Below are 24,596 nucleotides of genomic sequence, written 5' to 3'. Positions count from 1 at the left end.
ACAAAAACAAAACAGAGCAGGATCCATCTTCCAGCATGTAAATAAAGCTTATTTTTGAAAGTGTAGTGGAACACAAATGTCTTTTTGCCTCTACGAAGAGGCATGATTAGGGACCAGATGTGTGTTTCTTTGAGGAAGAGCACTCCACAATGCTGGGGTACCTACTGGAAAGGCCCTGGTTCTCGTATATTTCTGTCTTGCATGTCTTGAGAGCAGTTTGATTATTCCCTCACTCCTAGTATTTGATTGACCCCTCAAATATATAAATAGATGAGATTCTGAAATGAATTGAGAGCGTGTAGTAATCTCATTCTCTCAGTTGGTTCTCCTTCTGTCGAGGAGGAAGGCTGTGGTTCACTGTTAGACCACAACACTCCATCCTCTGGTAGTGATGCAGACACTACACGCAAGCCTGGACTTCCTCAGGTAAGTGCCACTGGGCGGGGGTGGTGGTGTTCGGCTGCGGATTGGGCATGTCGGGGAGAGGGCTCTGTGCCTGGGGCATCATTTTGTGAAGATACGCCTCTGACCCAATCTAGACACGAAGGCCACAAAGAATTCTTCCCCAGTGAGTGCCTGAATAAAATGAGTTTTCCTTCTTCATAATTTTTGATAAACTACTAAAAGCAAAGTGGGGAAAACCTGTGGCCAGTCATCAATTTCCAGAATTTATTTTAAAAAGCTATATTCCATGTCTGACTATGCAGATGAGCTCTTGCGGTTTCCTCTGGTGAATGTTCCGGTTGCAGCTGTCCAAACAGATAATTCATGCTAATGACATTGTCCAGCCCCATGGATCTGTTAATTTCAAATGTGGACATGATCGAACTGGAAAGACTGCACTCAAGAAAGCTATAACAACTGTTCAGACTATTTCAGCTCCCAGTATGGAGAACCTTGCCATTCCAGTTGCCAAACAGATCAAATTCAGCCTTCCATGGTGACCAAAACAAACAACTTGACACAAGGCAAGGCTATTTGGTGCGGAGACAACACCAAATCGTCACAGATGCCCACCTATCCAGATGGGGAGCGATGATGGAAGACATTCCAGTTTAGGGACAATGGTCTGAGATGGATCATCAGTCTGCAAGCCCCAAGTTCACCGGTTTCCTATATGGAAGCTGAAAGCTGAATGCTTTCCTAAGGGTGAAGACAATATTTCTGGTAGTTGTCACCTCAGCTGGGAGGGTCTCAGAACTTGGGACCCTTTCAGTTAATTCATCACTGTGTCTTTCACAAGGATAAGGATGCTGAGAATGGATCCAGCCTTCACCCCTAAAGGGAACTCAGCATTGTGAAGAAGAAAGGGGAGGGGGAGGAGTTGGATTTATATCCCCCCCCCTTTCTCTCCTGTAAGGAGACTCAAAGGGGCTTACAATCTCCTTTCCCCTCTCCCCTCACAACAAACACCCTGTGAGGTGGGTGGGGCTGAGGGAGCTCAGAAGAAGTGTGACTAGCCCAAGGTCACCCAGCTGGCAGGTGTTGGAATGTACAGGCTAACCTGAATAAGCCTCCACAGCTCCACAGATAAGCCTCCACAGCTCAGGCGGCAGAGCAGGGAATCAAACCCAGTTCCTCCAGATTAGAGTACACCTGCTCTTAACCACTACGCTACTGCTGCTTCTGTAGACAACAACAAATATATCTCCCCCACTTTTGGCCACATCTGAAGGAGGTCAAGTGGCACAGCCTTGGGATAAGGGGCTGTCAATGTGTTTATTATCAGGACTCAACACATCAGAAAGTCTGAAGCCTTGTTCATTGTTGTGTCTCCTTCCAACATGGGCTGTGAAGTATCCATACTCTGTCTCACGAAAAAATATTAGTAGACTGTATATTCCTCTGCCACAGAATAAAGCATGCCGGGCCTTCTTTGTTGTAGAATGCTCCATCTGGGTCCTAGTGCCTACCTAGCCTTGCTCCCCCCCCCCCCCAATCCATTTGAAAGTTTGATGGTAGTCATTCAAAGAACTATAAACGCTCTTATATCAAAGTACCATGTTGCACAAAAATAATGCACAAAAATAATGGTTTTGACAAAGGCAGCACATAAACATGAATGATAATTCTCATATTCGTTCGGGTCTATATTCTAATGCAGAAGCGTACAATTTTCACGACTGCTACAACTGACCAAACTAACATCTTTATCTTAGACAGAGCCCAGTGCCACAGTTAGCAGGTGCCTCAAAAATTGCTTTGTGGAAGTGCACCAAGCACAGAAGCATGAACTTCCCAAAGGTATCACCGCTCATTCCATCTGGAGCACAGTGGCCAAGGTGACATTGGCAGAGAATGCCTCTGTACAGGAAACTTGCAAAGTGGCAACTTGGCCATAGGTGTCAGGATTTGGAAGGCATTACAAGATCAACATCTGTAGCTCTGCAGATGCAGCCTGGGCTGCTAGAATCTGGGCACGACCGGCTGACAGATGGCCAAGGCAACCGAGGAGTGGTTGCACAGGTTGAGCAGCACAGAGGTTCAGACAGGTAACATCTGCAAGCATAAGTCAGGCAGTCCCGGGCTCAAGGCAGGAGGCATTTGCAAGCAGAGGTCAGGCAGTCCAGAGGTCAAGGCATGAACTAGACTAGAGGCAGTGGCTAAGGAGGAGTCCAGGCACATAGTGCTTCTCATGGAATCATACTTGTTACACCCAGACAGAGCCAAGCCCAAGACTAGTCTTACATAAGATGCCCTTGCCAACCGAGGCAGAATCGTGCAAAGACTTCATGCTGTACTCAGTCCTCCTCTGATGCCGATATTTCCAGTTCACAGAGCCTTCTGCCATATCAAGCTGCAATGTGGATGCGTCTCTATTTACTCTTTAGCTGCCATCTCTGTTTTTGCCTCCTCCACTCTAATGATTCATTACCTTCTGATCCTTCTTTCTATGACTCTGCTTGCCCTGGGGGCCTATCTGCCTGTGATTTGTTTACCTCCTCGGCTGTTTCCAGAGCCTCTGGGGTTTGATTTATTTCTATTGCTTCTGGCTCCTCTTCCAGGGCCCATCATGCTCAGAAGGCTGACATGACAAAGCCTTTGGAAGAGGAGTGCTTTGATACATTCAAAAATCAGACAACGATGACCCATCCAGTACATAGGGACACTGCTATGAGAGGGCCCAAAAGATGTCCTCCGGCTCAGAGAGAGAGCAACCATTGGGAACTTACCATGAAGGGTCCTTCTCCACTGAGCTCAGGAGGACACTTTGCCTTCACTGTTACTTCCAGGCAACTGTACATACCGTGTTTCCCCGAATATAAGACAGTGTCTTATATTAATTTTTGCTCCCAAAGATGCGCTATGTCTTATTTTCAGGGGATGTCTTATTTTTCTGTGTTCTGTTCGTCAGGCATGCTTCCAAACAAAAACTTTGCTATGTCTTATTTTCGGGGGATGCCTTATATTTTGCACTTCAGCAAAATCTCTACTATGTCTTATTTTTGGGGGATGTCTTATATTAGGGGAAACAGGGTAGTTAATTTATTCCTACCACAGTTCTGTCAACATGAAGTCCTTGAAAGGGGTGGTGGTGAGAAAACAAGGAATTGGAAGGTCCTGCAGATGGAAGTGTGGAGGTTGCCTCTGTCAGAGGAAGGAGGGAGATCAGCGAGGCCAAGGAAGGTTACCTGGCCGGGGGGGGGGGGGGTCTATTTCTTCCACATCTTTGAACATCTCCTCAGGATATTTTAGCTCCTCCTCCTCTTAACTCACGATAGTCTTGCCCAACTCACAGTCACAGCTTCTGTCTTAGCAAGGGCTGAAACTCCGCCTCAGGTCTAGGGTCTCCCTCTCTCTTCTCTAGCAGCAGCCTAATTGGGGGACCAGAGCACAGGCACTGCAGAACAAGCCATCTTTTCTGTACAATTGAGCCTCCCCTGCCTCCAAGCCGCAGCCTAATTGGGGGAAAGGGGCTTACACAAAGCAGAATGAGCCACCTCTGCTAGTCAGTTCAGCCTCACCACCTCTGAGTAGCTGCCTGACCAGGGGAATGAGGTACACGTGCTGCCCGCCCACCTGGCCATCTGCCCCTCCCCCCCTCCCGGATCCAGTCCTGGTGATCCCAGGCCAGTTTAAGAGATACACTGGGGAAGTGTGTTAATGTTCCTGACTCCTACACATAAAGGAATGCTCTGTAAAAGAAACAAAGGTTTAAGAAGCAAACCAGAGACTGCCAAGAGAAAGCCCTCTCAGTGGAAAATAAAGATTTGAACACTTGTATGTGAAATTCTTGATACATTCAGAAGTACAATTATCCCTTGAACTTAAACTTCTCAACTGTCTCAGCTGTATTGTTCTGATGTAACCTACATTTGCTATTATGAAAAATTGCTAACCTGACTTTTAAATCCCACAAAAAAGAGACAAATAAAACTATTTTAAGGGGGGGAAAGCCTCTACAGTGGCAAATATTTCTGACAATCTTAGTATTCAAAATAACCCCCTCCTCCATCATAATGGGCTGTATAGCACTGTACTGCAAAGTAACAATAAAATGGTTCCTGTGAGCGCTAAAACAAACCACCCGTAGCAGTAAGATTGTTGTTACTCTAAAATCTTTAATTTGTGTGAAAGTAGCTGAGCCAACAGATGCTAACTCGTTGCATAAGATAGTAGGTATTCCTGACCAGCTTTATTCCCTAGACCTAACTGAAAATACAGAGTTAGAGGAATCCAGGCTCAAGCTAAAAATAAGTAATGCCTTAATATAGCCATTTTAGTTTGCTGTTGCTCAAAGGGGCATTTTCCTTGCTTGCATTTAAAAAAATAGTTACACATTTCTCTTGGTGGAACGGTCACATACTTTTTCAGTTTTAGCAAACTGCACAATCTCAGAAGAGCTGAAGATGTCTTGGATTTTTTCTCTCTAAATGTAAAAGACTATGGCTAAAGAAACCACGATCCTAGTAGCACAACAGCTTCTTAACTAGATGTGAGTTGTTGCTAAGTCAGAACGTACATAATATTCTTTTTGGTTTGCATTGTAGTTTGTCCATAGTTTTTGTTTTTATTTATATTTATATCCCACCCTCCCCTACAGGGCTCAGGGCGGCAACAACACAGAATGCAAGTACAATAATAAAATAACCAACAGTACAGTATTAAAAACAGCAATTGTTCAAAGAATATAAAAACAGTAGCTTTTAAACTAATACTTGAGAACTAAGTTTTCCTTAGTGATACTATTTCACTATTTCCTTGAAAAGCTAGATGGATTATTATCCTAAGACATAATTGCTTTAGGATAGAATATCTGATGACTCACTTCCAACAAATCGGTGCACAGGGCTAAGTTCCAGCCAAGCTGTATGTGGGAGTGAGTCCTGTGCAGCGATTTGCTCCATGGCGTTCCTTGCAGCCCGGCTGTCCCTCACCTACTCTCCCCCTGACCCAGGAGCAAGCAGGGCCTGGCGGAGTAGCAGCAGCAATAATGTGCCCTCCCGCCTGGCTTGGCAGCAGCCTGTCCACTCCACCTCCCCTCCCCGCCCCCCCCAAGGTGCAAGCAGGGCCACTTCTGCCACCCCCTGCTGCTGCTTCCACCCCCACTGCTTCTTACGCCCCATTGCTTCTTCCACCCCTGCTGCTCACCCACCCCTTCTGCCACCCCGCTGTTTCTGCCAACCCCACCTCTTCTGCTAACCTGCCACTCATCCACACTTTTGCCACCCCACCACTTTTGCCCCTTTCCTGCTGCTTGCCCACCACTTCTGCCACCCTTCACTGCTTCCCCACCATTTCTGCCACCCCCGCTGAGCTCCTGCTGCTCGCCTGCCGCTCCTGTCCCCCCCCCCCCACAATTTTTGGGGGCAATTTTAGTATTTGCCCTGGGCTCCATTTTTGGCACTGGGTGAGGCCAGTCCAAGCGGGGAAGAAAGGCACCCTTAACCCACCAAGTTCTGTAGTGCTCATTGTGTGTCTTGGTTCAACAGACTTTACTGCTAGTGCATTTATAAACTGGCGTTTATCATGGAACATTTTTGTACCTACTGTTTGGGGAATAGAAGAGTTAGTTACCCTTTTGTCTTGATTCTGGCCTTCATAAGTTCTTGGTCTGTGAGCCCCATCTGGGAAGTAATTTACTGCCTCTTTTTTCTAGGATTGTATTCCTGTTTAATTTCTTCTGGATATTCAGAAGGCATTTTGCAAATGCCAATTTTAATGTCCTTCTGATCAGTCAAAGCCAGGCAACAATTATTTAAGTATGCAACTCAAACTTCACATCTCTCTGGAAGTTACAAGCCTTGCTGATTTTTCAAACTGTATGTCTCCCAAGCTGTGCTTTTTGGGGAGGTGTACTAGAAAGATTGGCAATATGTAAATTTCGTTGTGCGTGCACAATGACAATAAATGCTTATGCTTATGTTCTTCCATACATCTGTGTATGCTAATTTTTATGAATGTGACTGGCTGAAAATAGCTTTTAGGTATCACTAGGAGAAACAGGTTCCAGAGTATGTGAGTATGTGACTGGCTGCAAATAGCTTTTGGTATCTCTAGGTTCCAGAGAAGGTTCCAGAGCAAGACTGATGTCATATGAAGCTGCTTCCAATGAGTTGGACTGTTGATCATCTAGCTCGGCACTGCCTGCTGTTACTGGAAGCATCATTCCAGGATCTCTATTGAGTCTTGGAAAAAAATGTTTTCTGCAACATCTGCCATCCAATACCTTCTTTTAACTCTCAATTACAGGAATTGAATTTGGGATCTTCCAGATACAAAGCACGTGCTCTGCCTGTGAGCCGTTGTTGATGCAAGCTGTTTTGCTGGTTTTATGCCTAATGCCATTCCACTAAAGCTGATGCAAGGATGAATGAAGGCCGACAGTTTGACACGGGTCTCTAAGACGCCTCTAGGAACAAGGTTTTTACTTGGCCAGTTCCAATCTGATCTGTAGACTTGAAATAAGACAGGATATTTCTATGGGAACACCAGTGCATTCAATGAGTGTTTGACTAAGGCTTGGATTTTATATTACCGGGAGTGGTGAGGTTGCTGCCATATCACTCCTGATATGGGCAGAAGTGGTAGGAAAGGTGGAATTTATGCTTGCATGTTGTTCTACCCAAACACCGCAGCAGGGATTCGTAATTTGGAGTATAATGACATGATCCACCCTTGTGATTTAATGGAAGATGGATACAGCAGCCTCAGGGGATGATGGCTGCTCCTGGTAATTTATTAATGGGGCTTAAATTGTTCCTGGTTATGGTATCTTTTGGTGTTCCTGGTGCTGGGTGGAGGAGATTTGCAGTAGCAAGAAATAAAGCCTTTGGGTATTTTTTCAAGAAAGGACCTCTGCAAAAACCACTTGAAATGGAAGGAGGAGGAGGAGGAGGAGGAGATGATTCAAGGGAGCTCACAAACTCCTTTCCCTTTCTCTCTCCACAATAGACACCTTGCGAGGAAGATGGTTCCAAATGAACTGTGACCAGCCCAAGGCCACCCAGCAGGAATGTGTAGGATCTGGTTCACCAGATAAGAGTTCGCCACTCATGTGGAAGAGTGAGGAATCAAAAACAGTTCTCCAGATGATAGTCCACTGCTCTTAACCACTACACAATACTGGCTCTCTATGGTTGCTATGCCAATGAGGCAGGTCCAGGAGATACTGCTGTTGACTCCAAAGTTCAGAACAGCTCTGGCAGAAGAAACTGATCTTCATTTTCTGCTGACAGAGTCTGAAAGGTTCCCTGGGAAGGCTGGATGATGGATATTGGGAAGGTCAATAGTGCCCTCGCCCCTGCAAATTATTGTTGGTCCTCAGAACTCTCGGGTATGATGGAAAATATCCCAGTAATCTATTCTATTCCTTCTCTACAAATATTTGTCCCCCACCACTGGTACACTGTGGCTCTCCTATGTCATTGTAGGAACAATCAAACAGGAGTTTCCTTGTTGGCTTCCCATCAGCCAGCAAGGGACAAACCTACCCACAAGTCCCTTTTTTGTTTGTCTTGTATTGCGTTAAAGATTAGATAGGAAGAAAAGAAATGTTCAGTGTATCTGGGTCAGGCTAATTACAGGCCAGGAACACCGTCTTCTCAAAAAGTGTTGTATGGAGGTGCATGTAAATATGATAGGTATGCTTGATAAACCAAGGAGGGGAGGTGATAACAAGGCTAGGGAAAACGGTTACAACAGTAGGACTTTCGAGCAGGACTGATTTTGTTTGTGTAGCTGTCAATCCTTAATCGAGGAATGCTGTTTAATCTGGGGCACACCCCAGATCTCACTGCCCAGATGACTCCAGTATATTTAAACATTTTAATATTTTCCCCCATTGCTTGCTTGCTTAGCCATATGGAAGAAGACAAGTTGATTTCCGGTTTGCTTGGTGTGTTTGCTTAATAATATGGATCTGGATTCATCATGATTGTCTGTCGTAGCAGTCTCCATATTAATCAAGGCAGGTGTACAGCAGGTACTGTCAAAAGTAATTACACCAATGCGTACTCAAACTCACTGAGTATCATTTAAATAATTATTATATTACATATAATTCTATCTTTCATTCACTGATAACAATTCCAAAAAGTTCAAAAATAATTCAACTGGAAAGTTCAAAGTCTAGTTTGGCTATAAAACCTATTTAAAAATATATGCGTGTTTTATTTTTTTATGTAGCTTGGGAAAAACCAGTGTGCTCCTAGAGGAGAAAAGAAAGAAAAGCTATGTATAATATATGTAAGTGCATATGGAAAAGGCCTTTTGGGATTTTGAAAATTATAAGAATGAGTATATTTTATTTGTACATACTGATACTTGTATTTGTACATTGCAGATTGGCTTGACAAAGGATTTCCGAAATAAAACCTAATCTAGAGGTTTTATAGCCAAATCAGACTTTGAACTTACCAGTTGAATTATTTTTGAACTTTTTGGAATTGTTATCAGTGAATGAAAGGTAGAACTATATATGTTATATAGCAATTACTCAGTGAGTTTGAGTATGCATTGGTGTAATTACTTTTGTCGTAACATTCTGGCAGCCTTGAAACACTTCACGACGTGCTGCGATTTCTGTACCATATAAGACTTAGCAGTACAGTTGCTGTGGTTCTTTATTCTGTTCAAATAAATGCGTAATTGTAGGGGATGGAAGAGGCATCATAGCATAGCATAGTCTTCCCATTTAAAACAAAAACAAAACTGTCATGGGAGGGATCTTCACCTGAGCCCCTGGAGATCCACTATCCTGGTTTAGATGGTCCAGTGATATTATCCATGTTCACAGCAAGTGTGATGTGAGCACTTGAAATATTCTTAAGTCTGCCAGCCGCTGCCATCGTGACCTTCAATGCATCATGGATACTCTGTTGCTCTGTAGGAGTGGAATTAACTTCAATGCTATTCAAACATTTGGCTGTCTTGGAGATTGCCTCAGTAATGACCTTGAGGGTCTTTCATTATTTCATGTTTGGGGATTTCAGCGTGTTCGTTTGGCTAGACTAGAGATTCAAGGAAGACATTCAAGCGTCTGATCTACTTTGCACGTCCATTTAGCATGTGGGGTTGGAGTAGGGAGATATTCCATAGCCTGCAAGGTCCCTATTTCAGAATGTGGCTATCAATCACAGAATGTGACTATCAATCGTTAACCTAAACTTCTGCTTTTCTCAAAATGGCAAAGTGCGTTGGATAAATTGCCAAGTCACCTGAAATTCAGGTGCCATTAGTGATAAGTAATCTGAATTTGGTGCATCTTCATTGTTACATGATATTGTACTCCCTCTTATATTCATTCTCCATGTTTCCAACCAATCTACTGTGCTGTCCAGTAACCTATTTCATCTTTCTCATAGGAGTATATTGATGCTCACCCTGAAACCATCATTCTGGACCCCCTTCCGGCTATCAGAACATTGCTGGATCGATCAAAGTCTTATGAGCTTATTAGACAGATAGAGGCCTATATGAAAGGTAAGCCTCTTGCCTTTTCAACTGAGCTTGGTGGTATTCGCATGTTTAGGGAGGTAGAGAGTGTTCGAGACCTTGTCCAGAATGCTGTCTGCCTTTGTACATGGTTGCCAAGTTCACTTCTGCCGAAGCAAATTGCCCACTATCAGAAATAATAGCTATTTTCAGCACATTGAGTGTGTGGCCTCTTGAAAAGGATGAATAGGCCATCCGTGAAGACTGTAGCTCAGACTCCATGGTGCCATTCAGTCAATGCTATAGCAACTCCTTGGAGGGAACAACTTTTCTGGTTGCAGTGTTGGGGAAGGAGATCTTTGCTGATTCCCCCTTCCTGCTACAGACTCTCTCTCTGTTCCTTCAGGTGAGTAACTGAAAGGAACATGATATCAGGGAGCAAAGAGCTGCATTGACGGAGAGACATTGGGGAGACTCTATTTATGCTGCTTAGGAGCTATAATATGTGTCTCTTCCCCAGATACATTGAGTAGTTCCACAAACTTTTCGGTAAAGGAACTTTGTAATTATATTTTATTGTCACACATTGTCAGTAAAACAGATGTTGCTTTGCTGGAATGGCTTTTCTGTCAGTTTTTCTGCGAAGTAAAGAGAGCCAATATAAGGGACATTGACCTTAACTGACTGTCTAACTCACTGGGGACCTGAGCCCTGAATAGGGCCTAAGGGATTGCAGCTGTTACTGCTTTTGGTATGAAGCAACTCCAACATGTCTCTTCCTACTGGAAGTTGTTCAGAGCAAAGAAGCAGTCTGCTGATGGTTTTAGACCCCTGCCATCTAGGCACTTATCTGGCTCACCTTGCGGAAGGTGTGTGAGCCAGGCTAGTTGGTGCCAAATGGGCAAAAATGTTTCCCAAAACAAAAGGGGCACAACTCCAAAAAGGACCAAATATATTTCTGTACTGCCATCCATGGTTCCATTTGTTTATTTGGCAACTAAAATTACTGATACTAAAATTTCAGGAGATTTTCTATCCTTACAAAAATCCTATAAGCAATGATCAACAGCAAGAGAATAGCTTTTACTTGACAATTCATAACCTTGAAGTATCACTTACTGCATGGTTTTTGTCATTTACCAAATGGGATGAAGTTTACCCATCTGATTGCAAAAGCATATAAGGGCTGGTCCACACTTATGCAAGCTTTTTTTGGTGTGTCCTGGCAGTGTTAATTGTTTGAGATCGGAATTACTCATGGATTTGTCTTCTTGAGAAGACTGTTACAAAATACCTGAGAAGATAAAGATAGATGAGGCCTGCGTTCCTGAATCGCAAAGGACGTTGCTTAAGTCGTCGTCCTTTGAAATATTTAAATTTGTCTTCATGCTTTCTGTTGGCACAGCAGGAGGAGCCAAATGCTAAATGCCAGTTTGGAACATCTAGCAAACATCTAACAGCAATTTGTGATCACTGTAGCAGAGTTTTCTTCTGGGTTGTGTATCTTCCTAATTCACTTTTTAGCTGGTGTGCTTGTTATATTGAGACTCTCCTTGATATCCTTTTATGCAAATTGACTTACGGAACACCTCACTCAAGCATTTATCATTTTGCCAGAAAACTGGATACACATCAAGATATTTTCATAAAATACCATCCGTTCAGATACCTCTGCTGAAGTAAACACATTCTGTATGCTACCTTGCAAATCAGTTCATGGCTGGCCAGGTTTGCAGAATAATTGTATAGAAAAATTCAGCATCAGTATTTGTAAAGAATGCCTTCCAGGATGGTAGCAATATTCTTATGCTTTGATGAAAGGAGCAAAGAGAGTCGTGTTCGTTTTATGGTAGCACTTGTACAAGATAAACTGTGGCATAAGATTTTCTGAACTGAATCCTGTTTTCAATGGGCCAAGTGAATTCGGCTGTAAGCCACAGAAACTGCTATCATTAAAAGATGATTATTTGAATATTCGAGTATGGAATTCCTGCTGGTTCCACTGTCACCTATGCTAGGCCACATGGTCAACGAATGCAGTTTGGTTTTGTTGACTTTTGTGGGATTCAGCTGGGGGATCATTTTGCCCATTGGCTTTACTTGTAGAAGGTAAATTGGCATGTGTGTTAGCTAGTGTATCCTTCCTGAACATGCAGTTTTGAGTCTTGTGTTCAGGTTCTACCATGCAGGACCTCTACGTAGGGCAGAGATGGCATTAAAAGTGTATTGAAGCTGAGGGTACTTTTGGCACTTTCCAAATTGGTATCAGCTGCTATGGAAGCAGTTGTTTCTGAATGGGCAGACATGCAATCAATGAATCAAAGATTCTTCTGAAACATTTCCTGCTCCAGAGAGGTAGGGAAAAGCTAAGGTTTGCTTTTAGTGTTGTAGAAGTAAAGGGCCACCGGAAGACATGTTAGTAGGCATCATGTTGCGGAACACAGGCTTAGGCAAAAAGAAGCTCTCAACAAGCAGTAAACCATTCGTTGTCTGTCTTAGTCACTTTAACTGCTTTGTGGTTTGATGTGTGCAAGTGTGTGTGTTTCATTTTGTCTTGAAAAATGATCTACATACTTTCATAACTTTCATCATCACTCTGTGGTTCTTTATTTTTCATTGAACGAATGATGGCAAACCTACGGACTCCCCCAATAATGCCTACACCTCATTAAAGCCTCCATCTAGCAAGCAGAATAGTTTTGCATTGTCTCCTGAATGTCCCAGAAATGGTGCCCCAGTCACCTCCTCAGGGGACCCTCTTCAATTCTGTGAGCACTAAAACACACAACATACAGGCTGTAGTTTGAGTTTCCAGCTCTGAGGCAACAAAAGCAGGAGATTTGGGTGGCAGTACTTGGGGAGGGTGGAGATTCAGAAGAATGTAATGTTACTCCTGGGTGATGTTCTAGGAAATTTCTATAATCTCCATGGTAAATACCTTAGAATCTAGAGGAAATTCTTAAAGGATCTCACCATTGACGCCTCTCCAGTTTTATCCCATTCCTCCAATTATGGAGGGCGGGGACTGAGGACCGCAGGAAATCTTCCCGCTTTCAGTGGGCAAATGGCAAACCTAACTATCATTGTTGCCAGGTGGACTAACCTAGAAATTCAACCAATACAGCACCATATCTAACGAAACATGAACGAATTCTGCAGTGTTAGCAACATGATATATTGAACTTGAGAAACAGAAGCCAGTATTGGCTGTAAACTACATGATGACACAATGCCACTTCTATATCCAGCCTAGAAAAGTATCTTAAAAGTTCTTCTGAATGACTCTCAGTCAATAATCAGAATCAGGCAATCTAACTTAAGCAGGAGTATGTCTTGGGTAAACCCGACCAGCTCCTGCAGTCATGTTCTTTGCACCCCCAATCCCTGTCCACTTGCTTTGTGATCTTGACCTGTAGAATGGACAAGAAGCAAAATGGGTGAACAGTGTCACGTGATATAAACTTGGGGGGGGGGGGGCTTGCTGTTTTGATGTCTACCCTTGATAATCAGGTTTTGCTTGTAAAATGCATGGAGGTGACATAAAAACTTTCCATGCAAGCTGCAGTCAATGTTGAACAAGAAAGAATATTTTTCCCTAAAAATTTGGGGGATTAAAAATTCTAAAAATATTACCATACAGCAATTTTGCAAAAGGAAAACAGTATGGTCAAGTCCATGCCTCGGCCAACATTCTTGTGATTATGTGGAAGATTATATTTAAGCTTTGGAATGTGGCTACCGTAGAGGCATGCTACCACAAGAATTCATTCCCACTTGCCAAAACACGATCTAAAGAATTGTACTGCCTGGATAACTCCAGGGTATTCCTCCGTTCTTTTACATAATAGTCTCTGGTGCAATTTAGAATTCTCATCTTCAGTCTCTGAGAAGCCTCCACCAAAACATTATAAAATTTGAATACCTGACAGATAAATTAATTTGTATGCAAAGGTTTCAGGTTTGTCATGCAATCCATTTTTGTGGCATCCCAGCTGCTGGCGGTGTGTGGTTGTTAGTTGAGAAATTAATCATTATAACACCTTAGATTTGTCTAGGTATTAATTGGGACTTGTGCTGTGCTAGAGATGAATCACCTTTTTATTTATTATGAAAACAGAAGCTATCAGCAGACTAGCAGTGCAGTTCTAAGCCAAGGAGGTTCGGGTGAATATAATATTACTCTTGGGTGATGTCAGTGGACTTAGAAGGGTGTAACTTTGCTTAAAATGGCCCCATAAGTGTCTTTCAAAAGATTAAAAATAGACAAACTTACATTTTGAAAGAGTTGCAACACAAGAGCTTCTAGACAGGATATAAATATTTTAATAAAACAAAACAAGGGCCTGCATGCTGGGAGGGAAGGCTTGGCAAATAGCAAGTATCTGCTACTCTTCTTATGCAACCAAAAATTAGTTCCTTATGTGTCACCAAATCTAGGCACTTTTAGGGGCCAGAGGGCTGTGAACCTTTTTTGATGCCTATGAGCCACTACCAAATATCTTGCCACCTGCGTAAGTTGAGTAATAAAAGGATCCAAGGGTAAAGTTGTTGAGCTGTAGCCTATGAATTAATTCATGTGTACAGCGGTAACTTTATCTACCCAAACACCCAATGTAAGTAAGGATTTCTTTTTCCTTCATTGGAATACAGAGATGTTGTGACCCTAGAATTGTATTTTACCTCCTTCAACACACGCTTGAGCAGTTTCCTACCTTCAGGTTCATGAGTATAAGGGCGCGCATCATGGGAGGCACCCTGCCATCACCCCAGCCACCGACATAAAGGTCAGAAGGTATTCGTCAGGACTTTTTTAAATTCTCTCCATTGGCATGTGTGCAGGTGTGCAAATGTGCACAGATCTGCACGCCTACATGTGCCAAAGTTGTGCGTTCTTGTTTAATATGAATGAAGTCTAGACCTTTAATTCCAGAAACTAGCATTTTTTCATGCAGGCTCTTAACCAGTAATGCTTACTATAAACAGAGATGTGTAAGGATACACAAACACATAAAAGAAATGGTTGTCCAGTAAATACTAAGTGTCAATTGTTTCATCAGTGTGAAACATAACATCAGGCTAGGCTTGCCGGGTCTCCCTCTATAGTTCTGCAGTCTGGTTGTGTAGCTGGAAGTGACGTCACATGTCATCTTTCCCTGCCCTTCAAAGCTCCTGGAGTCGCACCTAAATTTCTTAGATATATGGAAGGAAATCAAACTGGGAATTCTATTTAAAGAAAAGATTACATATGCATGGCAGAGAAGAGTTTCAAAAAAATCTCAAGCGCACTTATCGTTTCATTTAATTATGGCAGCACAGCTGAACCTGGCAAAGTTGTGGAAGACAGATATCATATCTCCCCTTGAAGGCTGGAAAGCTAAAGTCCAGCAATTTTTCATTTTCGATAAAGGAGTACACCAAACCAGATTACTACCTGCAGAAGTGTATATAGAAAACTGGCATCCATGGATTACTTACTTAAAAGGAAATATGGACGCAGATTTCTCTCCAATTGATTATTAATGGAAAAGATTGATATTGATAAGATATTACTTTCTAAGATAACAACATTTTGTGAATAGAAGTCATTCCATGGATTATAAGTATTACTGAAAATATTGTACCGATGTGTTCAGGGCATTTATTTGGTTAGGAGTGCCGATATCGTAAGCCTTTTCCTTTTGATAATTTGTACGTTTGTTGTTTGACATATGTTTATTGTATTTTAATCAATAAAATAAATGACTTTGAAAAAAAGATTACAAAGGGAGGGAAGGGAAGAGGGGCTGAGACGGAAAGTGAGCAGTGACTTACAAATGTTGTTAGTCTTTAAAGAAGCACAGGGGTTTTGATTTATTTTGCAAGGGCAGAGAAACACAGCTATCCCAGCTCTGTGCAGGTTTAGATCGCTCCTCCGGCTGGAAACTGCTTGGGGAAACTAGTCATGGAGAACAATTTTTTTCAGGCCAGCTTGTCTTCTATTACGATACTCTTATCAAAGCTCTTTTTGACAGGGTCCAAGACTCCTCAGAAGAATGGTATCAAAGCCCCTCTTGGCCAGACATTCATTTACACCAGTGCCCCATGGCTCCTATTTACATTTATTGCACTGACTGAACAGGGAGCAATTAAGTCGTGCTGTTTCCTAAGGAAGACTTGCTTGCTTGATCTGTGCTATGACTCAAGTACATTCTTAAATAATCCAGTCACTGCCTTAGGCTGTCACTGGGCAGTGCTAGGATTGTATTCTGGAAAGCATATGCAAATAAAATGGCATTATCCAGAATGCTACACTTACCTGTCACTATCTTCCCACAATTGATTAGATCCAAAACAACATTTGTGGACTATGTTGGAGAGAATTTAAGGCTTTGTGAAGCAGAAGAACTCTTGCTTGTTGAATTTGACCTCTTCCTTAGTGTTGTGTATCTCATTCCCTTCAAACTTGAATACAGGGAATGCAAAACACGAAAGGAACAAACTTCCTCTGAAAATGTTCACTGCTGCCTGAGAAATCCTCTGTTAGATCTGTTCTTACATCCCCCCAGCCAAGATTAGTGCATTGGTGTCTTGGTTCATGGATGTACAGTGCTATCCGAAGTCGAGTTGCCCCTTTTGTATTCACTGAAGTCCCTCGGCGTACAAGTATGTAACTCCGCTCTGGATTGGACTGTTATTTTCTCAGTTAGTTGTTTGGAGGGCTGGTCATTGTTGCATTACTCAGCAGCTGGAAATTGAGTTCTTTGTGAGCCACCGCTCCTCCAAAAGCTAAAATGGCATTATTGGGTGTAGGCCCCATTCAGCTCAAGGGAACTTCTGGTGAACAGTGGCCAGGATCAAAAGAGGTGCTCATTTCATTTCCACCTGCAACCACTTATGCCTTCTGGCTGCAATTCCTTAAGTTCTGGGCAGTCTCCCATCCTTCAGGTGCAGCTTTTGGGGGATTATGTATACATATTCCAAGATTTGTACTAATAGCCAAGACAGAAGAAACTGTTGTCCTAGGCTCTTAATCTTTCCGAGGCGTATCTCCAAGGGGATAGGGGGGTGCGCGACACACCGGGCACACACCCCTGTGGGGCTGCAGCAAGGGCTTTTCGGGGCATGGCATGGCGGGTTGGGAGCGTTCTGGGGCAGGACGGGGGTGGAGGATGCACCAGTGCATAGGGCGCTTTCCCCCCTTGCTACGCCTCTGTAATCTTTCAAGGACTTTTAGCCAGTGCTGGTGATGTTTTGTTCAGTACAGATGTTAGAACTCTTGGCCCTCTGACATTTTGGTAGGATACAGGCCATTGTTCCCACAATTAAACTCACTCTCACTGTTGTTTCCAGCAAAGGCAGCTTTGACTCTTGGAACCTTATTTCCTGGATGTCTTCTTGGGCATCGATGTATTTCTGGACTGAGATCTTTCTCATCGCTGTCGTAACTGTTATGCAGTCAACGTTGTCACTCTTTCCACAGTGCAGGTAGACAGGTCCTCAACCCAAGAAGGGTGTAATTAGGATTGTCTGCAAGTTGGGAAATTCCTGCCGATTTGAGGAGAGGGCCTAGGGAGGGTGAAGTTTGGTGAGGAGAAGGCCCTCAGCAGTGTACGATGCCATGGAGCACTGGTGTCGAACCTTTGGCACTCCAGATGTTATGGACTACAATTCCCATCAGCCCCTGCCAGCATGGCCAATTGACCATGCTGGCAGGGGCTGATGGGAATTGTAGTCTATAACATCTGGAGTGCCAAAGGTTCGCCAACACGTCCATAGAGTCTACCCTCCAAGGCAGCCATTTCTTCCAGGGGAACTGGTCTCTGTAGTCTGGAGATCAACTGTAATTCCAGGATAGGGGTCTGCAACCTGCGGCTCTCCAGAGGTTCATGGACTACAAATCCCGTCAGCCCCTTCCATCATGGCCAATTGACCATGATAGCAGGGGCTGATGGGAATTGTAGTCCATGAACCTCTGGAGAGCCGCAGGTTGCAGACCCCTGTTCCAGGAGAACTCTAGGCCTCACCTGGAAATTGGGAATCCTGTTAAATTCTAAAACTGGGCAGATTTTAAACGACAGAGGAGAGGAGGCTTCTTTGGAGGTTTTTAAACAGAGGCTGGATGATCATATGTCAGGAGTGCTTTGATTGTGTGTTCCTGCATGGCAGGGGGTTGGACTCGATGGCCCTTGGGGTCTCTTCCAACTCTATGATTCTATGAGAGAGGAGGAAGAAAGTGGGAAAGAATATGCTTTAATTTCAGCCCTACAAGCTTCGTTTTTGTAGGGGATAGCGGGTCACAGCAGAGACCTTGTGGAAACCTTGGGTATTTTGGTGTTTAATCTTCCTTTGCCCTCTTATACTGTAATTATTTTATGTAAGGGAAAATGTAATTTTGTCCGCCTCGCATTTGTTAAATCAGATTCTGGCTCTGTGAGGGATTTATTTTTGAAGCAGGTAACATGATTTATAATGTTGTTCTACATTTGGAATCCCTTCATCTTTGTTCAAGTTTTATGGGTCTGAATCTTTACTGCCCAGAGTGACCAAGAAAGGTCATGTCTTGTTTCCTAAGCAATGTGGGTTTGTTTTTAGATTTGCTACTTATTCTTATTTATTTACCAACTCAAAATGTTTCCATAGGCACAACTCTGGCAGATGGCTGACCAGATAGTATCAAGGCTGTTGTTTTCTGTAAATTTATGCTACTCTTTCTCCTCTTCTCCTCCTCCTCCTCCCTTTGGGTTCTCCCTGTGTCTATTTATGATGCAGAACCAAAGTTTCTCTAAGCTATTGGTGTTTCACTGGGGTGGTTCACATGATTTGGAAATAATACAGACGAAACTGGCAGTGTGAACTGTTGTAAAAATGTGCTGTTGTCAGTCTTATATCTTTGATTTGGGGCCTGTTTTCTTGCCAATAAAGGATAAAAACTTTGTTGAAGGCTTTCATGGCCGGATTCAACTGGTTGTGGTGGGTTTTCTGGGCTGTGTGGCCATTTTGTTCCTAACGTTTTGCCTGCATCTGTGGCTGGCATCTTTGGAGGTGTATCACAGAGAGAAGGCGTTTCTGTAGCTGCGGCTGTGCAAAGTCTCCACCCATAGCATTATTTTTACTGTAGTTTTACCGACCTTTTTTGCCCATGCAGAAACAGCTGTAGTTAAAGCACATGTGAAGTCTGAGATCAGAAGTTAGAACTAATATCCTATGGTGCTATATAATCTATATATATCTAAAAAGCTAACAGTGACTTTGTTACTCATGCCCTAACGCGGAAACGGCTGGACGGATCGCCCCCAAATTTTCACATGATGTCCCTCCCTGTTGCGGGCAGGTAATCGGACCTTCAAATCGCCAAAAGTCCATACCTGAGCCAGGTAAAACATCTTTTTCCTGGCGCACCAGGCCATGAAGCTGGCTGTGTTTAACTGTCACCCTTAGAATGTTTGTGCAGCATGTCTGTGGCCTGAGGGGTTGGTATGCCCTTAGAATGTTCGCGCAGATGGCCAGAGATGAGCAGTGAAAACAGTAAATAGGTAATGCTGTTAGGTAATACGAGTGGAAGTGAAACACATACACACTTTGCCATGTGAGATGTCAGGTGGGATCCTCCCCCCTCACACGCAGGTAACTTTCACTCTCTGTGCCTCACCCACTGCTACCACACAACAAACATACTCTCATACACATCCAGCTCATCCTCACACACCTCACTCTGCCCTCCCTCACATCCAACCACCACTTACCCACTTCCTCACCCATATTCGCCACAACTCTCTTTTACTAAAAGTGAGCTGGAGTTTGCCTTTTTCTTCTAAGAAGTGGGGGCGAACCAACACTACTGGCTCCGCTTCTATTGCACATGGCCCTTTAAGAACCCAGGGAGCTGGCTTCGATCTGAGCGCCTCACCACCCTGCCTCTGCTGCCTGACTGAAATAGCCTCCTTGCCTCAGTTCTGCCTTACCCAAGCCAGGACTGTCCATGTCAACCAGCCTCATGGACAGCGGGATTCGCACTCTGGACAGTTCTGTTGTGGAATGGAAAGAGTTACCTTATACTAAAAAAAAGACACCACCATATAACAATGTGAATTGAAAAGGGAAAGAGGGATTCCATTTGACCACCCCAAAAGGCTATGCTGCGGATCATTGGACCTGCATGGATATCTGTGTGGGTTGTGGACTGTGATGAGAAGGACAATTGCCACAGCAACGTGTGGCCAGGCCCCGCTAGTATAATATAACATTACATCTATATAAATAAAAATGTAAATGTTCGTTTGTTCAAAATCTTAAATCTCCTAAAGTTCTTCACCAATGGGTTTGAAATTTTGACACAATGTTGCATTCAAATACGCGCATGTTTTTATATACCTACTATTATACTATGATACAGGTGCCACACCTGTGACAGGTAAAACCATGCTTTTTAAAAAACAGCGCCATCTGGTGGACGTTACAGCAACACACGCTATACTCACTACTTTACGATTCCATCTCAATGTTTCCGATTTACAATCCATGTACGGTTCCCAAATTTCCACTTTTACGCTTCCACTTCAATGTTTCCGATTGCATTGTTTCAGTTATTTTTCATAAATTCCAATGTTGCCTGTGCTCTGGTTGCCTGTGCTCATATTCGTTTGGGACTATATTCTAACGTGGACAGTTTTCTCAACATCTACACCTCACTTACACAACTTTCTCTGACACACAGTAAAATTACAGATCTTCGTTTTGAAGCTTCACCAATGCAGACTGGGAAATCTGGCAGGGAGAGGTCAAATGGGCACAATGACTGCAAACGGGTATCTGTTTCAAACTCCACGGAGACCTGCAGCTTCTCCATCTTTCTCCATAACTTTCCGCCCGCCTGGTCAGGAAGCCCACCGTCCCCAACTGTGTTTCCTTCAGCCTCCCCAAGCTGCAGCTGGGGAAATCTGGGGGGGGGGGTAAAAGCACCACGGGACCCCCCTCGTGTTGCCCGAGGCTTGGTTGGTTTCAATGAGGCAACATCCTTGCTTCTCACAAAGTTCTTTCATGACTGCCGTGCAATTTAGTGACATCAACAGAGGATTCCAACGGATATTTCATTTCAATTTGACAGATTGTAATTCCCAATTCGATTGCCGTTTGCAATCAACATCAGCAAACCTCACGGCCATTCTTTAAAATTCTGCGGTCTAGATCTAGACACGGATTCCTTCTCACATGGTCAGTTATCTGTTGCGTGTTCCACAGTTGGCAAACCACACAATCTCTACATCTGCACAGACAATGCAACAAAAAGAAATATTGTACACCCACAAGCATTGTTAAATCAAACATCTGAAAAACGTGCGCTTTCGCTTTTCTTTCTTTCCCATTTCACCATACTGGGCCACAGCAACGCGTGGCTGGGAACCACTAGTATAATATAAAATTACAAAATAAGATTCAAGGCGGAGGAGGGAAATATTGAGAGGTGCAGGCTGTGTTAACTGAGTAAAGATATAGAGAATCCTCAGGGGCTGAAACAAAGAAAGCCGGGAAGTTGTGCATTCATTAATAGATAGAAGAGGAGGGCATTTCGATCAGGGGCATAGGGGGCCAGAGGGAACTTTGTTGGGAGGGACATAGTGGCTCTCAGCAGCGCTGCTGGTAAAGAACTTATTGACTTAAAACTTCTGGACCAGCCTTGCCTTTGGTGTATATTTGCTTACAGTTGTTTGCTGTTGCCAGGGTGTCCTGCTATACTATACGATTTCATTCTCAAGACTTTGTAACCCTGGCTTGGCAGAAGATGAGTCTGACAATTTTGTGATTGGCCTGTTTGTGGGAGTCAGGAAGGCTTCCACACTTCAGGCATTCCACAAACCATGTAAAACAATTGTTTAGGAGGACATTTATTTAAGGTAATGGGAGGGCATGTATTTAAGGTAAAGGAATGGTCCAGAAAGGCACTTCAGAAAGAGATCGGGACTATGAACTATACCATGGCGTACAGAACATATTATCTCTGTGCTGAGTGTACTGTCCCGTTGTCACCACATAATTTTCTGCTGATGTAATGCCATTTTTCAGCTTTGTATCTGTATTCCGTATCATGTCTAACGTTCTGTGATTGCATCTTGTTACACTGTATAATCTGCTTGGAGTTTCAGTGAGAGAAAGGAGGACTATGAATATAGTAAGTAAAAATAAACTTACTGGAGGAAGTGTTCTGTTCCTAAGTGAAGATTGTCCTCTGGGACTTTGTTCTGTATTGCTCTAATAATGTGCACGAAGTGTGGTTATGAGACTGAAGTGATAGCTCCATGTTAAATGTCTCATTTGATGTATTCTGAATCTGTTCTAGTTTAAAGACAGGGTCCAGGTCCTAGTCCTAGGGATGATCTGTACCTGAATATATATCTGTCCGTCCATCTAGAAACAAACCCAAATGGCTAAAGCAATCAATCTTATACCCAGTGTTTCAGGAGAGGTGATTATGGAGCTGAGATGCTGACAACTATATTTTATTGATTTTATCATCATCATCATCATCATCATCATCATCATCATCATCATCATCATCATCATTAAAATTTGATAAACCGCCCACCCCCAAAGGACTCTGGGCGGTGTACAACAGAACAACAACTAAAACAATAGTGCACATTGCACAATAAATAATTAATAAATAATTAAAATTCATAACTCAACTCAGTGGAAGATAGCAGCATTCTAAACCCAATAAAGATGATACTGATGATGGCACCCGATCCCAAGGCTGGGAGGGGACAGACAATACCAAAAAGATGTCACATTGGTAATGCCGATGATGGTACGGCACACAACATGGGGACATCCAATCCGCGGCTGTCCTCCCCAAAAGCCCGGTGGAACAATGCGGTCTTACAAGCCCTGCGGAAATCACTAAGATCCTTCAGGGCCCGCACAGCTGATGGAAGTGTGTTCCACCAGGCAGGTTATATCTTAATGTTGTAAGCCACCTTGAGCCCATGCAAGGAAGAGTGGCCTATAAATTGAAACAAACACATTTTTAAAATCTACCTATCTAAATATTCTCCATTTGAAAACACCTGCCCATCAAAAGAAGGTGGCTCTTGACTTCTTTGCCAGTTCAGTGGGAATGGACGCAACAATGTTGTAGGGGAGAATAAACTTCTGTTTGAGCCTGTGCCTTTATGAATGTAAGAAGCGAGACAAATTACAATTACTTGTTCACTGAATATTGGGTGCACTCCCCCCTCCCCCACATCTCCAGTTGGTTGGCTCAAACGGACATCCCTTCATTTTCAGTACAAAAAAGTAAAAGTCTTAATCATGTCCTTCTGAAGCAGAGACACACAATCCAAGCTGAGGAGGAAGAGAAAAAAAAGATCCTTTCATGCTGTGAAAGAGCTTTAGTACAATAAAGAAAATAGTAAGTGTGCTGACCAAATGACAGGCACATTCAGAGCAGATTCATTATTCTTGCAGATTGGAGAAACAGGTGCTTAGGACAGGATGTTCTTTCAGTGACAAAATAATTTCCTGGGAATAAATGCATCCTATTACATAGGATTGGGAGCATCTGGAAGGGGAGAGAATAGATTACTCTTTTACAGAACCAAATAGTCTTCGGCAAGCAGATGGGTTAGAGTTGTCACATGTTTTCAGAAATGCTAGTTGATTGGTAAAGCTTTAGTTATCACTTGGTCTATAAATTTGCATAGAAATACTCAGTTGTGAAGAAAAAGCATATATCTTCTGGTATGAGACCACATGCCATACTAGGTATCACCTTAGAAGAGGCATTCCTCCAACATGTGGGCAGGAAAGAATTCCTCTTCTAAGATACTACTTTGCCTTCCATGGTTTGGGTTACATTGAAATCTTTGCCTAGATAATTAAGGGCCCCTTGTTGTTGGATCAGGATGTTTAAAAATCAGTTAATCATCTACATATTACAGACTGTTATCAGTTGATCTTTTGCATGACATGGTGTTTTGAAAAGATGTTTGATTTTCCATCTGCAGCTTTCTGAAGCTCTCACAACAATGATTATTGTAATCAATGATTACTGTGATGTAGTCATCCTCTCGTTAATCCTCATGACATCCTTTTGAACGAGCCAAGTCTATATTATTCTAGCAGAAAAGCTGAGAGGGGGAATACAGGCCTGAGACAGTCTTGCCTAGGGATGCTACTTAACGATGCGCTGTGTTCAGAACTATCACATGGTGCAGCCCTTCTTGGCCTTGGCTTTTTCAGATTGAAGGTCATTCATGGCATGTTTGAGAGCTCGTCACAAACAGATTCCCCCATACACTAAAAAAAACATAGCCAGTGAGGTTATAAATTGTCCACATACCTTTAACCTTGCCATGTTAGTGTTCTCTATTGGCAGGTCATGTTTAATGTGGATCTGAGTTTGAACATGTAGTTTTCCCCATCTGCAATTTGTGTTTCATATCCTGGCTGTTAAACCCAACTCTCATGTTTGCAGTTACCACATGTTATGATTAACAGTGTTATCTCCTTAAGTGGCATAGTAGTTTGCACAGCATTGATCTGGCCACCAGCTCCTTTAGTATGGATTGGAATGCCATTTCTTTTTTCTCTCTCCTGTGTTAATCATTTGTGTGCTGTGGCAGTTGTTTGGCACTTTTGTATAATCGTGGTTGGGTACCTGGAAATTGTCATGCTTCGGCACCCAAATCGGCATACGTGGGAAGATCGTTGTTAGCATGGGAAAAGACACTTGCATTTTGGGGTAC

General features: G+C 43.1%; 1 protein-coding gene across 1 annotated transcript in view; it reads left to right on the top strand.

Moving 5' to 3' along the window:
- ITPK1 (inositol-tetrakisphosphate 1-kinase) overlaps positions 1–24,596 on the top strand; it is a 152,668-nt gene that overhangs the window by 101,896 nt on the left and 26,176 nt on the right. Inside the window, exon 4 of the mRNA XM_048485251.1 lies at positions 9,807–9,924. Coding sequence (XP_048341208.1) covers positions 9,807–9,924 — 118 coding nt within the window. The remainder of the gene's footprint in view (positions 1–9,806; positions 9,925–24,596) is intronic.

The sequence above is a fragment of the Sphaerodactylus townsendi genome, linkage group LG02 (genome assembly GCF_021028975.2).
Source record: "Sphaerodactylus townsendi isolate TG3544 linkage group LG02, MPM_Stown_v2.3, whole genome shotgun sequence".
NCBI classification, from domain to species: domain Eukaryota; kingdom Metazoa; phylum Chordata; class Lepidosauria; order Squamata; family Sphaerodactylidae; genus Sphaerodactylus; species Sphaerodactylus townsendi.
Note: the sequence above shows the minus strand (reverse complement) of the source record. Positions and strands in the feature narration are given on the sequence as shown.